Source organism: Lepisma saccharinum, chromosome 2, assembly GCF_977018435.1.
Source record: "Lepisma saccharinum chromosome 2, izLepSacc3.1, whole genome shotgun sequence".
In the NCBI taxonomy this organism is placed as follows: Eukaryota; Metazoa; Arthropoda; class Insecta; order Zygentoma; family Lepismatidae; genus Lepisma; species Lepisma saccharinum.
The window spans coordinates 34,296,109-34,310,801 of NC_139230.1; the positions used below are offsets into that span (position 1 = coordinate 34,296,109).

The window sequence follows — 14,693 nt, forward strand, 5'->3', positions numbered from 1 at the left end:
TCGATTATATCAATCATTGTACTGCATACAATTCCATACTGACTGCAGCGTACATGCACGTTGTGTGGTGGAAATTTGTAGTTTTGCATGACACTGTGGTATTTGTGGGTGAAATTACTTGCATGTTTTGCAGCACAGCTGCTTTTCCTACATTCACATTGTAGGCTATGGTAAAATTTCAATTAGTTTTACTTCATAATGAACCAAGGTGCTGGCCAATGTTTGCAGCATATTCAAGATGGCAGACATTGTTTAAGTCAGCTGCTTGTAGTCTCTTGTCACATAGCCTGCTTGACTTAGGAAGAGTTGCTGTATACCATTGCCTTCCTATCTGCACTGTTCTTCAGTTTCACTAATACTAATGTCTCCTATTCCTTGTCAGCTTGTCTTTCCAGGTCAAAAAACAGAATTATAATAAGGGAAAGAGTACAGTTTCTTTCCCCAATACATAGTCAAGTTATCAAGAAATTCTTGCCTAATACATTACTATAGATGGTTGATCAAGCCACAAAAACTGAAAGATTGGGAAAGCAACTCATAAATTTAAATCTGAAACAGTAATCTGAGTAGTCAGAATGGGGTAGTAAATTAGTGATACTAAGTTTTTGTATTGAGAAACTGTTTATCTTCCCCTTAAGCAGTCATATGTGGATATTATAAGCACATGTATAAAGCACAGATGTACTTGCATGTACACTAACACTCTAAACACTAAACATGTAAGGTTAAGGTTAATAGGAGCAAGAGTTACTTTATTGTAGCAAAGTTTCACAGATTGCCTTATCTTTTTATCAGTTGGTCATTAAAAAACTTTTTTCTCTGGCCAAGACTGGTATGTTGACAAAGAGAAGAAAATTGTTGTTTCCGTCAGTAAATCTTACAAAGCTTGTGATGTAATGAGAAGAAACCTATTACTGATATATGCTAAAAATAGCAACTATCAGCATTAAGTAGATACTACTCTGTAACGAAATACAGTTTCTATGGTCAAGTATGAAAGAAATTGTTCCAAAGGTACTCCGTAGTTACAAAAACCCTTGGGTGTTTCCCCATCAGTTCAGTTCTTAAATGACTTATTGATGAATATTACATCTACAATAACATAATTTTCTTTCTTAATGTATGTTTATTTTCATCACAACTAATTCAGTGTTACTACTTGTTTTCTATAGTCAGCATGCTTTCCACCTGAAAGCATGATAAATAACAATATATGACCAGAATGATTTTTTTTTGTCTAATTTGAATAATTTTAAATATTATTCAAAATGTATTAATTTCTTTTAACATGTGAAATTTTATAGGAGTATTTGAACATCAATGATGAGGAAAGAGTACATGTTTGCTATTAACATTGGACTTGTTTTACCATCACCTGTATGTTGTAAAAGAAGGTGAAGAAATAATGTACAACAAATATGGCTGTGTTAATTGGCAATTCGAATTTGTAATCTGCTATTTATAGTATCAGAAAACCTATACTGGCATTCTGCATTACCTGATAATGTGTGTGTAACTATAGAGCGACCACAAGGAAAAGAACCTTCAGCGAAAAGTCTCCTTGCACCTTTCCCTTCTTCCGTTCAGCTCTGGCCATAAGAAAGCATGCTCCACTCTGCCCCTTCCCTCCACACAGGAGTATGGTGTACAGGAGTCTCAGGTCTGCGCTGGTTTTTTTGCTTGTGGTTTCACTATAATTCTTGCTCCTACTCATGTGTAAGCGTAGTATAGAGGTTTTTAAATATAAATTGAGATGTCATTTTTAAGACACCAGAAAGGGTTGAATTCAAAAGAACATTTAAAATGTGTAGGTTCAGTAAAACCTTGATTATACATTTTCCAGTGGACCTTTATCTAAAGATCTTACAACATGGGAAAATGTATAAAGCAGAAAAATGTAAATTTGTATTGTCTTTCGCCAGGCTTGAGTAGCTTCAGATTTTTTATTTACAAGGAAAACTAGGTGTTATTCTGCATAATTTTTTTTGGTCTTAAGTTGCACATATGGTATTGCTTGTGGTCATAATCTTTGTCAAATATCCAAGGACATACACATAATTTTTCTCAGGAGAGAGACAGTTGAACTAATTAACCAGAGTGAAATTTAAATTGTAAGCAAGAGTGAGAATTCAGGTTTTCGTTGATGTAATATTATGAAACTAGTAGCCTGCTTTGATGTATTTCATTTACAGAGAAACATTCTTTTTATACAAGGATATGTAGTACTTGAGTGATGATCTGACATTTAGTATTTTGTCCTGTGTTGTGTGTTATCTTGTCAAGAGCAGTAAAGAATTGGATTAATACACACAGAAATAACCAATCTTCCCTTCAAGTTTTTGCACACATTAGGAATTGTTTACAACTGTCAGTTGAGAAGTGACAATAACAAATGCTATACTTTTTCATACAGGAACCACAAATTTCAAGTTCTTGATAATCTTACTTGTGCCACAAATTGCACAAATTGCACTATTTTTTTTTATAAATCATCCTTTTTGTAATAGCTATTGCAATAAAAATTGTTGAAAGCCTTAGTAGATACCTAAAAGAACTTTAAAATGCACTATTTCATATTCTAGGCTCAGATGCTGAAAATCTTTTATTCATGCTATTTTCAACACTAACTGCAGTGTGTTAAGGAAGTATTTTGTTATTTGTGACTTAGGAGTTCATTTACTTGAATTTGTTGAATTGTTGACCAAGATTAATATTTACTCTAGTTTCTAATTCTATGGAAATACCAGAATTTGCAGCATTCTTAAGACATAAAAAACAGATAGCACAAATGACTACTAGTCAATCAATTTGCATTTCCAGAATATATATAGTTGATGTTTCATGTCTGAAGTCATTGTGTATGTACTGGCTGCAACGGATGCTGATATGTACATCATGATTTTAATCGCATTCTCTAGACATGAGCTTGGACAGTGAAACCCCAATTATATGTGGCGAGTTAACTTATAATATAAGATATTCTTATGAAATCTTATTTTTGTTGGATTAGAAAAGTTAGGTATATTATAGAGAATAATCCAGAGTGTTAAATTGCAGTTACATTGTATGCACACCCACACAAAAATCTAGTTTTAGGTGATAAAAATTACAATAATAAGGTTTTATTGAACATTATTATGGGAATGATTTCCATTTGGAAGTTTATAATGGCTTTAGTGCATGTTCAATCTTTGTACATAATTATCATGAAGTGTGTTATATTTTATGTATGTAATTTGAATAAGAGTAATTGTAGATTACATTTATTGTAGGGCTTGGCTGCGAGGAGCAATAGTGTTAGTGTTTCTCCTTGGGCTTACCTGGACATTTGGCCTACTCTACTTGAATGAAGAATCTATCATAATGGCGTACATATTTACTGTGTTGAATAGCTTACAAGGACTATTTATATTTGTTTTCCATTGTGTTCAGAATGAGAAGGTAAGAAGAATGCTGGGCCTGCAACATACAACAACACTCTTGTAACTTTTATGAAAATCAACCATATTGTAAATAGCAACAATTTGAAATGAATAGTATTTTGTAAATTACAGTCATCACATTGTATTGTAGATTTCATATTGTGGTAAATAAATGCTGTGAAATATAATTCCCTGAGATGACTGTTCTTTGCAAAACTTAACTTAAAACTTTACTAATTTCAAATCCATTTATAAATTTTCTTTAGTTGCTGAGAGCTTAATTCCTTTTTTAATTTGCCTTGCTTGTCTCAGGGAATTCTTAGTTCATATTAGTTTTTGTTTGCCCTAGTATTTGACAACATTTTTATTTCATGTTATTTTTTTTGTTTCCATTACCTGAGTTTACTGTTATCTCCTCTTTTTGTAGGTTCGCAAAGAATATAGGAAATTTATAAGACGGAACTCATGGTTACCTAAATGCCTACGATGCTCCAAACATTCTAGCAGCAAAGATCGGCGATCGAGTTTCTATGCTGGCTCTAATGGGAACCCCTCTGCTCCCAACTCCCACAGTACAGACAGCTCCGCTCTTTCACCTCATGGGACAAGTGTGGGTACCTCAGTTGCTGTTCCTTACCGTATGCCTTTTCCTTCTTCCCCGACCCATTCACACCGCCACACCACCACTGTGGTTAGCAACAGCAGCAACAGCAACCACCACCACTGTAATTCAGTCAGTTCAATTTCTCAAGGTATTACAAAGTGAAAAAATGCTTGGACATTGTTGTAATGAGTGTCCTTGTGTAACTAGAAAACTAAGAAACTTAACTGCTTACAGACTTGGCTGTTTGTTGGCTGGCTTTTGACAAACAAACAATCAAAAGAAAACAAAACAGATGTGCTCTTGGTAGCTCCAAAAATTTTTAGCTTCAACTGCTGCATAGCTTTATTTTCTGACTAACCCAATTCATTTGAATGAGAACAACTCTATCTTTCTCAGTATCAACATAATGGGTGTGGTGGTGTGGTGGGCTCTTAGGTAGAACCTTCTTTTATCTTCTTGGCTGCAAATATTGAACACTTTCATGCAGTGGTTAACTTACATTGCTACATAATAAGTCAGTATGCTTTGGTTGGTCGCTCCTAAAATATCAAGTCGTGTTTCTAAAACTTAAGTGCCATCCATTCAACAATAAGTCATTCATAGCATGGTGTTGGCTGGATAATAATTTTTAAAGTGGCCGCGTACAATGTTACATCTTGTAAGCAGTTACTGAATTGCAGTGTGTGTGAGTACAAATTGCAAGTGAATTGTGTTGCGGAAGGGAGTAAATTATAATTCACATTAACTTAATAATGTATAGTTAATTGCATTGTTTAGAGGTAATGTTTGTATATAGTTTTAAATGTTTACAAAAAATAATGAATCATTTCTGTAGAGTATAATCTAAGTCAGCATTTATAGATGTCTCCACTTAATAGCATGCAAACAAGTCCATAATTGGTGAATTTGACAGTAATGAATAGGCATCTGATTTAGTTATTTTTTTTGTTTTTTGTTTTAACCTGACAATACTTCTTTTTTTAAGTTCAAATTCAGTATTTTATGAATGTGAAATTTATTTGTCTTTTCATTTTGCTATTGAAGCTAGAAAATTTGGATACTACATGCTAGGATGAAATTTCAGTTTATACATATATATGTATGTGTTGTGCATGAACACATTTTAAGAAAATTCAGTTTTACACTTTAATATATTAGATTTCATGTTGGTGTGCCAAATAGTTTTGTCAGCTGATACGAAGGAACTCCAGCAATGTATATATATATATATATATAAATATTTTAAAAAAGCACTAATTCGTTAACTGCAAGCTTAAACGGCTAAAGCAGGAGGTCAGTAGACAACTGACAGGTGATGGGATGTGTCTGTTACAGTATATCCTCCAGCGGGGTTGGAGTTCCCGCAGCAGCCGCGCAAAACCCAGTCTAGGTCCAGGACTCAACCGTGCCAGCCATCGTGCCAGTAGCCGCACTGCAACTTCTAACCCCTCTGATCAGGAAGTTGAGGTGTGTGTTGCAACTGCTGCCATGACTACCACTGCAACCTTGCCCTTTGTCCATGGGATCCCCCACTTTCACATTCCCAAATCTGCCACCACCTGTTGGATGCTTCATAACCCCTTAATCTGGAAGGTGAGGCTTTTGTTGCTGAACATCCTTCTCCCCTGTCTTGACCTTTTTGCATAACTTTTCCTGTAACAAACCTATGTAGCGTAGCAAACTTTTTTATTTTATTCCTATTTTATAGTAGTGTAATTGGTACCTTACCCAATCATGGAAACATTTTCAAGTATTTTGTTTACTCTGTTTTTAGTTTTTGTGAAGTTAGTTATTTATGAACAACTTTATAGTATATTTCTTTCAAAGTATAGGCTTAGCCAAATGCAAGAAGCAAATGGTTTTGAAATGAAAAAAGAAAGTTTCTTTTTTTGGCTATACAATTGGAATGGAAAAAATTGAACAAGTCAGTGTTGCCAGTTTGTGTGTATTTTTTGGCAGTTGTATCTAATTTTGTATGAACCATAAAGTTGTATTCTGACTTGGGGCAGATTCCAAGAACATAAAATAATAATAATAATAAGATTTTCACGGTTTCAATTTGTTTCAAAAATATCAGGGCCAGGGGATGTTACCTGCAATCTTACATTTTTCTTGTTCTTGAAAGTTTTAACACCATGCACAGGCATTTTTTCTTTTACTCTGAAGCCAGTACATGAAACCCAAGTGACAAGAAAATACCTGTCCATGGTATCAAAATGATATGGGAGAATGAGCGACATCACAGTAGGTACACCATCCTTTGGACATTTATGATTACATGGATGTTCATGAATAATGTACCAGTTCGACTTTAATATAAATTATATTTTGAGATCTTGCCTCATTCACTATCTTGGCAGTAATTTTAAAGCCATTCTGTTGTTTGTCATGTTCTTTTAATCTGCTGATCTAATATCCACACAAACTTGGAATAGGTGTTTATGTTCCACAAAAATATGCATACATTGGTAACAAGAAATTTTGTTGGTCTTTTCCATTTCATTTCTGGGAAAAAAAGGAACATCAAATTTTGTTACAAAGCAGTGTTTCATGATTTGAACTAAGTCTTTGAATGATGCAATACAGAGATCATGGATAGAATAGATACTGAAAGCTAGACAAGAATATTTCACTAATGGAAAGATACCCAAGTGTGTGAAATGCAGTTTAGTGTATTTGTGGTGAGGTTAACCCTCAATTTGGCTGTAAATGCCAGCTGCAGTCTTCAAAATTTTTATCTCACATTATAGTCATAACAACCATTAGCTTATCCAGTGATTTTTTTTCTTTTGTTTTCATTTTTTCTTCCTTTCTTTTCCAAAATGATATTGGTTCTGTTCCCTTGTATTTCATTATCCTGAGACAAGTGAAAAGAAGTGTAATAACAGATGGTTTATTTCTATAACAAATTTAACGTTTGCAGTTTTCATATGTGGTAGAAAGCTGCATTTGTTAAGGTGAACTGCCATTACCTGGAAAAAAGAAACAAAACAATTTCATACAATTATCACATTATTTAGGAGCTTCAAGATGCTGCTCTTCTTACCAATGTTAAGTTTCTGAAATCCTATATTTTTATTTCACATGAATAATATTATCATGCAATGTCTTTTTAACTACACTTATTCTAACGCTACATTTTGAGAGAGCACCACCTGTTTCATCTTTGGGTGAACAAATTTCTTTTTGCCAGTGGTGGGATTCAAACCTACAACAGACTTGTGAGTTTACTACAAATCCAGTGCACGAACCAACTACTCTATGGCACACCAGATTTGAAGTAAAAATCAGAAGTCTGTCATATGTTTGATTCTCACTGCTGGCAAAAAGAATTTGTTCACCCAAAGATGAGAGAAGAGGTGCTCTCTCAAAATGCAGTGTTACAATAAATGGATAAAGTTCAATTAACATTGCATGCTAATGTAGAACCATTGCCACTAACTTTAAAATATTTAGTTAATAATATTGATGGCAAGAATTGGCCCATTAGAAAAGTATTTTCAATATTCAATGGTGCACATACTTGTTCTGCATATTTGCAACATTTTTGTAAACAAATCAAGATTCAATCTTACATTTTCATCATGTAACTGTTTCTTAATGTTCGCATAAACGCTAGTCGGCAGCTTCTGAATGAAAATTAATTTTCATTAATTCTCTTGGATGTTCACAATGTTTCTGGTCCATTTCCAATCTTCCACCAAAAAAGATTATAAAGATATCAAAAATATATTAACATTGGTTAAAAGGAACTTACTTCCTGTGTGAATCTTCATGATAATGCATACTTTGTTACAAAACATAGTTTCTTTGCCATACTCATTGAATAGAGCAAATCAAACTTGCAGAAACATTGAGAAATTGCAAGAGAAATATTTTGAGTACGCAATATAGCTTTTATTTTAAAGAAATAAATTCACTAATCAAAATTAATTGTGAAAACATGTTTATATATGCAGGAATGGTTATGTGCAGACAATGGTTATAGTACACATATCCATGTATGTAACGGTTCAAATCCGGGAACTTTTCTAACGATGGAAGCGGCCCCGGCGCCCACCCAGCGTCGAATAACATGGGTACCTGGGGGGAAACCCTGGGGGGTAAAGGCGGTCAGGGGCGTGATGCTGATCACATCACCTCCACTCACGACCGGATCAAGAAAGTGTGGGGCGTTACCCCCACACCCCCTATACGCCTTCATGGCGTGGTGCTAAGCACAGGGGAGCACTTTACCTTTACCTTTTTCATGTATGTAACATTTTAAAAGCATCCAATCAGCATTAGTTTTGAAGCTGTTGATATAGATGAATAGTACAAAATGAACATTCCTCCAGCTAGTGGGAAAAAAGCAAGTCGGGAACATATAATTTGAACACTGGAAATGCATCTTCCTAGTAATGCAAAATGGAATGTATGTGAATTAAAAGCAAGATTGAATTGCCTAGTTTTAAGTCAACTTTATGCATGCATAGGCTAATAATAACTGAACCTATAGTTTAAATCACTGAATTGGACCTGCACCAAGAATCAAACCAAGAACCCCTTGGTTTCAAGGCAATTCAAGTTTTCATGTCTGTTCTATTAGCAAAGTACAAGTGTCCATGGATGGTGATTTACTTTTTATAAAACTGCATCTGTGTGATATAACTTTGATTGAAATCCAGCAGATGCATCATGAAGTAATTTACTAGTAAAATTCCACCAATTTTGGCATATCTTACACCATGATAATATTTCAGTGTGTATTCTCCTAAGTATAAACATACTGCAATAGTTCATAGTGTAATTTAAATTCATTTCAAGAGTTTGGACAAATCTGTTTGTAGCATTTGTTCACTCTGTTGATCATGGCTGATGTGCTAGTTTCATTTTGTATTAATGAATATGTGTGTGAAAAAATATCCGAAGATTTCAAGACTTTGTCCAAGAACTTTTCTATCTGTGATTACAGGGTGTAAATTTTGATTCATAATGTCTGCATTATAAAACTTTCAGAACCATCTTTACCTCTTGCAAAAGCAAAAGTGGGAAAATTGTCATATGTGGATTTTTTAACCATATACATTCCAGTTTGTAAATAAATTTGAGATTGATACATTTCAAGTACCTCTTCAAGTACATCCATACCCCTTGGAAAAAAGTCACAATTCTTGTCATATGATGCTCTTTAAACTGCACAAAACACTCACATCTTATTACAGTAATTACATTCTGTAAAATGATTGGTCACACATTCAAGAGCTGCAGAATTTTTAAGTTTTCCCCACATTTTTGTGGTCTTCTATATTAAGTACAGATTGAGAAATGCTGTTACAATATATTTTTGTGTGTGGAATCTCTTTTGTAGTATTTTTTTTTTCTGAATTGAAGCTAGAATGTATTATACCTGTAGTTTGGTGTAATGCCTGGTAGGTGGATGGGGGTCTCATTTTGTTTGAGACTGCAGAGCCTCACAGTGGTCCAAGCAAAGCAAATTTTCAGTAAAATGACTGTTTTCTTGTTTAGCTTCATAGTACAAATTGGGGTTTGAATGTTCTTTCCTGCAGTCCCATCCACATGTGAATTATGAGTTCTTGCAATCTTGAAACATGGTCCACACCACAAACATATTATGTTCTCAATTTCAGTCTGCATAGGCTACTCAACTGATTCTGCACACACATGAATTTCGACCAGCCTTCATATAATGTAACGGCATATTCAGGTCTTCCCATAAGGCAGTCAATTCCAACCTCTGAAATTTATGCAGCAATGCTTTAACTAGTCGTTAAAGGTGCTGTTAACATTAGCAATGAATCACTAAACATCCACAGACTTAAACAAAATTAACCATCAGTGTTAATATTCTCAAGAAGAGACTCCCAATTAGCCTCAAGAATAATTAATAATAATTTGGAGACCTACATCATGAAAGAAAAAAGTTTCACACAGAATGTTTTTTTCATAATGAAGCATGAAAATGAAGCAAAAATGGGAAATACATTGGTTTTCTAAACACAAATTATTAATATTATTATATTGCTACTTGCCTTATGCTGAGCACACTTCAACACAATTGTATATATTACATAATGACGTACAGTCGGACACTTCTGGGTTGTAACAATCTTGTTGACTTTCAATAGGATCTTTACAACCCAGAAGTGTCCACGACTGTACATAGGATAACACACAAGGCACATAGTTTTCATATAATATTTTCTTCTGTGGGGAACTCTGAGTATGTGTTGAAATTTGGGTGGTACATTTCATTTCAAGGACAGTCTATCTAGTTGCATATAGCGTACGAAAGGTTGTTTACATTACAGTTCATTCTGCACATACCTAATTGTTTTAGTGAAAATTGAAACTACAATACTGCCAGTCTGGCTGAAATTGAAGAATAATAGGGTTGTTCAACATACATCACTACATGCGTGAAATGTTCAAAAGGGATGAGCTTGGCAGCTTGTCACATTTGAACATGGTTTCTGTCTTTCTTCCCTAACATGCTAAATGTCTATACATCCATAATCGGGGAAATTTAGTGATGTTGTTATAACATCACTGAAACACATGCTAAATTCCTACAATTTTTATACTGCTGGCACATAACACAAATAACATGAAGGGTAATGTAAATATATGATGCAAATTTGTCTGCCAGTGAGGGGTTAAAATTGAAGGAATGTTAGCATGTTTTTAATAGCAATGTTAAATTTCAAGCGACAGTACAATTGATGTTGGTACACAATTCTATACTAAACTTTGTTCTCTAGGAAGAGAACAGAGATTATATCTGACTTTTATTCTAGTTTCATTCCCAGACATTTTTCTTCCTGATATGTTTTCATTCATATTCCTTTTTGTTTCATACTGTTTTATTTATCAATTTGCATTTTTTCCCTTTATTTCACTTTTTGCTTTGTTTTCTGTTGTCCATTCTTTTTTTATTATTGCTAAAGCTTCAAAAATAATAATGACTTCAATTAGTGCTTTCCAAATGCATTGGACCAAAAGAAAAAAAAAATCTGTAGGAAATTCTAGTGGAGAGTTGGAATTTCATAGGTGCAGAAATATGGAACCTTACCTATGCAACACTTTTGCACTGCATTTGCTGTGCCAACTATGATGAGTTTGAAATTTAGTCACCAGTAGGCTGTTAAATTGGTACTGAAAAAGTGCTAGTGAAATGTAACATGAAGGATGTTCACCTACTATGTTGTGAAATATGAAATTCTACCAATTAATTTCACATAAGGTTGAAAGCAGCAGCAAGCTACAGTTTATCATAATACATCAGATAATAACATGAACCAATAGTGTAATTGTCCTTGCATCTTTACGATGCAAAAATATATAGCCATTGAACTCCTTTCCTGAAATATACTTGTTAAACTTTGCAGACTATACTGCCAGGATACTCTGTATTTGTATTTGTTAGTTCATCAAGCAGAATTAGTAGAAAACTGTGATTTTTATATTCATCGTGCAAAAAAATTAGTATTTGACTTTTTATTGAATAGCTGGTGGTGGGTAAACTATAATAGTTACATTTTCAGACACTTTGTTTTACATATTAAGTGATTTTGTGGGATTGATAGCTAGGAACTGGCTTCTATAGAGATGTTTCAGATCAAGATCAGCAATTTTTCTCATATTGGTGAATATATAACTAAAGCAACAATTGTATGTGAATGCAATTTCAAATATTCAATTTTTATTTCTCAGTTTATGGGTGAAATGCAGTAAAGCTATTAGTATCTGTTGTATAATAATCGTAAGCATAAAAGCATCACTGCTGAAGCTAGTTACTAACTGTGTGAAGGTTTCTATAGATATTGCAAAAAATTAAGCAAGTCTTAAAATGAGATAGCCCTATTATCAAGGATTCAATCCTGCTCTAAATAAACTTCACAATTTGTTTTATAACTTACATTTCAATTTCAAATATAGTTCATGTTTTTATAGAAGTTTTAATGAAATTTTCAAAAATATGACATGATTACAGCCTGATTTGGGCAACAGGAACTTAATAGATTTGATTTGTAGGAACTAAGTGCAGATTTATAAATGTCCCATTGTACTTTCATAAATGAATCTCCAAAATGTCTCTCTTCTAAGTACAAGTGAACTTTTCATTTAACAGCACTGCACAATTTTGGTGAAAATTTTGATACCACTGTTTTTAAAATTATGAAAGATGGGCCAGTGATTAAAATTGCCTGTATTAAATGTATTACACATTAAATTCCACATGTAAGTAGATGGTCAATTTTGCCAAAATTTACACATTGTTAATTCATTTTAATTTAAAAATTCATCAAAAATTATTTTGCAACAGCAAGATAATAGTAATATTTAATGACTTCTGCATATATTTGTTATTACCTACTTTCTCTTCATGGAGAAATGGCATCTGTGCTCATTCACATTTGTTGAAGATTTCAATTGTAGAAAAGGGAGAAGATAAGATTTTTGCATAGAGGAAAATAATGGTTTGCACATGAAGAATGAGGGCAAGAAATATTAAAAAAATATAGTAATTTAGTTTTCTTGATATAAGAACTGAAATTTAGAATTCAAAATGAGTGAATTTCCTCTTTTTATTTCTGAAGAAAGCATCATTATAAAATCTTTGGAAATAAAAATAATCCAACCAAACTGGGGAGGGGCTTTAACTGCTGTAATGTTAAAGAAGAGTACACAGGAGAACATCCACATAACCATAAGTTCAATGTAGTAGATCTTGGCTGTGTGCCATATTGTATACAGAAATTATTACAAATTACTAATCTTAGCAGACTGCACATTTCAGAATACTCTATTTTTCTTTGCTGCACACACACACTTTTAGCTTGGGTATCTATTTTCATTTTTTTAAGTTCCACATGTTCATTAATATGACTGTTGTGAAGATAAAACATTAGAATAACTTCATTAAACATAACTAATATATAGCATATTGAAGGTAGTAGACAAACCGTGCAATGTATTTTTTTTTCTTCATATATTTCCACAGAACATTTCTTTTAAGTCATATAGTCGGGACTCAGGACATGGTGGCTCAGAACAAGAAGATTCTCCTCGTTCTCATAACACAACTACTCTAAATAGTTTGAATAATCTTCGCAGCTTGAACAATACCAAGGATGCACGACGCCAACCTTACATGCCACCTGACTATCACCAAGGAATCACAAATGATTTGTCCGTAGCAGATTGCTCAGTTGTCGATTCAGAATGCATATCGGAATACTGCAGAGATAGGTTGTCTGTCACAGGAGACATTACTCATCAACAGCAGCAACCGCTTCATCACCACCATCATCAACAGCAGCATGGGAGAGTGCCAAAAAAGTCCAACACAAACTTGCTGAGGTCAACAAGCCCGTGGAATCACACTTACACTGAAATTAGAGATGGACATCCACACGGCCCTCCCCATGTACCTTGTGAGGATGACCCTGACCCTGTGTACGAGGAGATAGAGCGTAGTGAAATTCAAGTGTCAGATATGAGTGATGAAGATGTGAAAAGGCAAAGTGATATGAGTCGTCAGTCATCACGTAGCTACAGTGACCACCGTCCCCTAATACCTTATAGTCCTGCCAATGACAGAAATCTTCAGAATTGTATTGATAGTGCATTTAAACATAAATTAAAAGATCATCGCTTTCATCACGCAGATCCTACCCTTGCAATTCATGACCTTTGTGAGGATGTAGGAGATGGACTAGACATTTGTCGACTTCCAGCCTCGGAGGGCTTAAGACTTTCTCCACATTGTGAATCCAAATATCGAAGCATGCTAGACTCTTCTAGACATCAATTAAGTCCAAAGTCTTATATGTATCCTAGTGATAATGCCAGAACTGTAGCAGTCTTGGATGGAGAAACTGTGGTGTGTCATATCCAACCAGAACACGAAATGTACGGACAGGATTCATATAATTCAAGGACAGCGGTTCTTCCTCCATATAGTGAGTGTTAATGCTAAGATACACAGTGTATGTTTCCAGAAAATGCTGATATTGCCATCCATATCTTTTCGTTACTTTTTTCCTCACAGTTCAGCATTACTCATCAAAACATGGTTTATGTGGTCCACACGTGGAACTTGTCACAGTCTTGCAAGAAGTTTCTTTTTAAATTTCATGTCAGGCTTACTGCTGTGTACCATAACTCCATGAATGCCTTAAAATTTCTTAGCATCATTTATCAGAGTCCGTAAGTGTTTCATGTACATAATGTAAATAGAGCTTTGTAAATGTAAAACACAATTAAGTGTGGATGTGTAGACACCCATAAGTTTCACTCCTGAAAAATCAATTAGTTCAAGCTACTTCAGTCAAATGAGTAAGGGCAACATAGATATGAAGACTATGTTGTTGTGAACTGTGATGCCATTAATAACATATTGGATTTGAAGGTATGCCTGAATGTCTTTGAAGACTGTAAAACTTGTAAAGTAATAATATTTGAGAAAGCACAAAAATTGAAAATAAATTATTTATGAGTTTAGACTGTGTTTATGTATGACTTGGAAGCATGACTCAAAACAAGCTGCTATATTTCTTAACCAATAGTTATATCTTGATTTTTATCATAACATTGCATTCAACTTTGATTGTGAACTGGAAAACCTACATTATGTCTTTGACATACAAAGAAGATATAATATG

At 34.0% G+C, this 14,693-nt stretch overlaps 1 protein-coding gene across 12 annotated transcripts in view; it reads left to right on the forward strand.

The window, feature by feature from the left end:
• The window catches only part of LOC145983989 (latrophilin Cirl-like), a 310,072-nt gene extending 295,540 nt beyond the window's left edge, over positions 1 to 14,532 (forward strand). For 8 of the 12 annotated variants that reach the window (XM_083117242.1, XM_083117246.1, XM_083117241.1 and 5 more), the window contains 4 exons: positions 3,273 to 3,441; positions 3,850 to 4,032; positions 5,362 to 5,619; positions 13,031 to 14,532. In XM_083117242.1, the coding sequence (XP_082973368.1) occupies positions 3,273 to 3,441; positions 3,850 to 4,032; positions 5,362 to 5,619; positions 13,031 to 14,002 (1,582 nt within the window). In that variant the 3' untranslated portion in view covers positions 14,003 to 14,532. Of the gene's footprint in view, positions 1 to 3,272; positions 3,442 to 3,849; positions 4,175 to 5,361; positions 5,620 to 13,030 lie in introns of all 12 variants that reach the window. The other 4 variants (XM_083117249.1, XM_083117251.1, XM_083117250.1 and 1 more) reach the window with 4 other exon arrangements.
• The last annotated feature ends 161 nt before the right edge of the window (positions 14,533 to 14,693 follow it).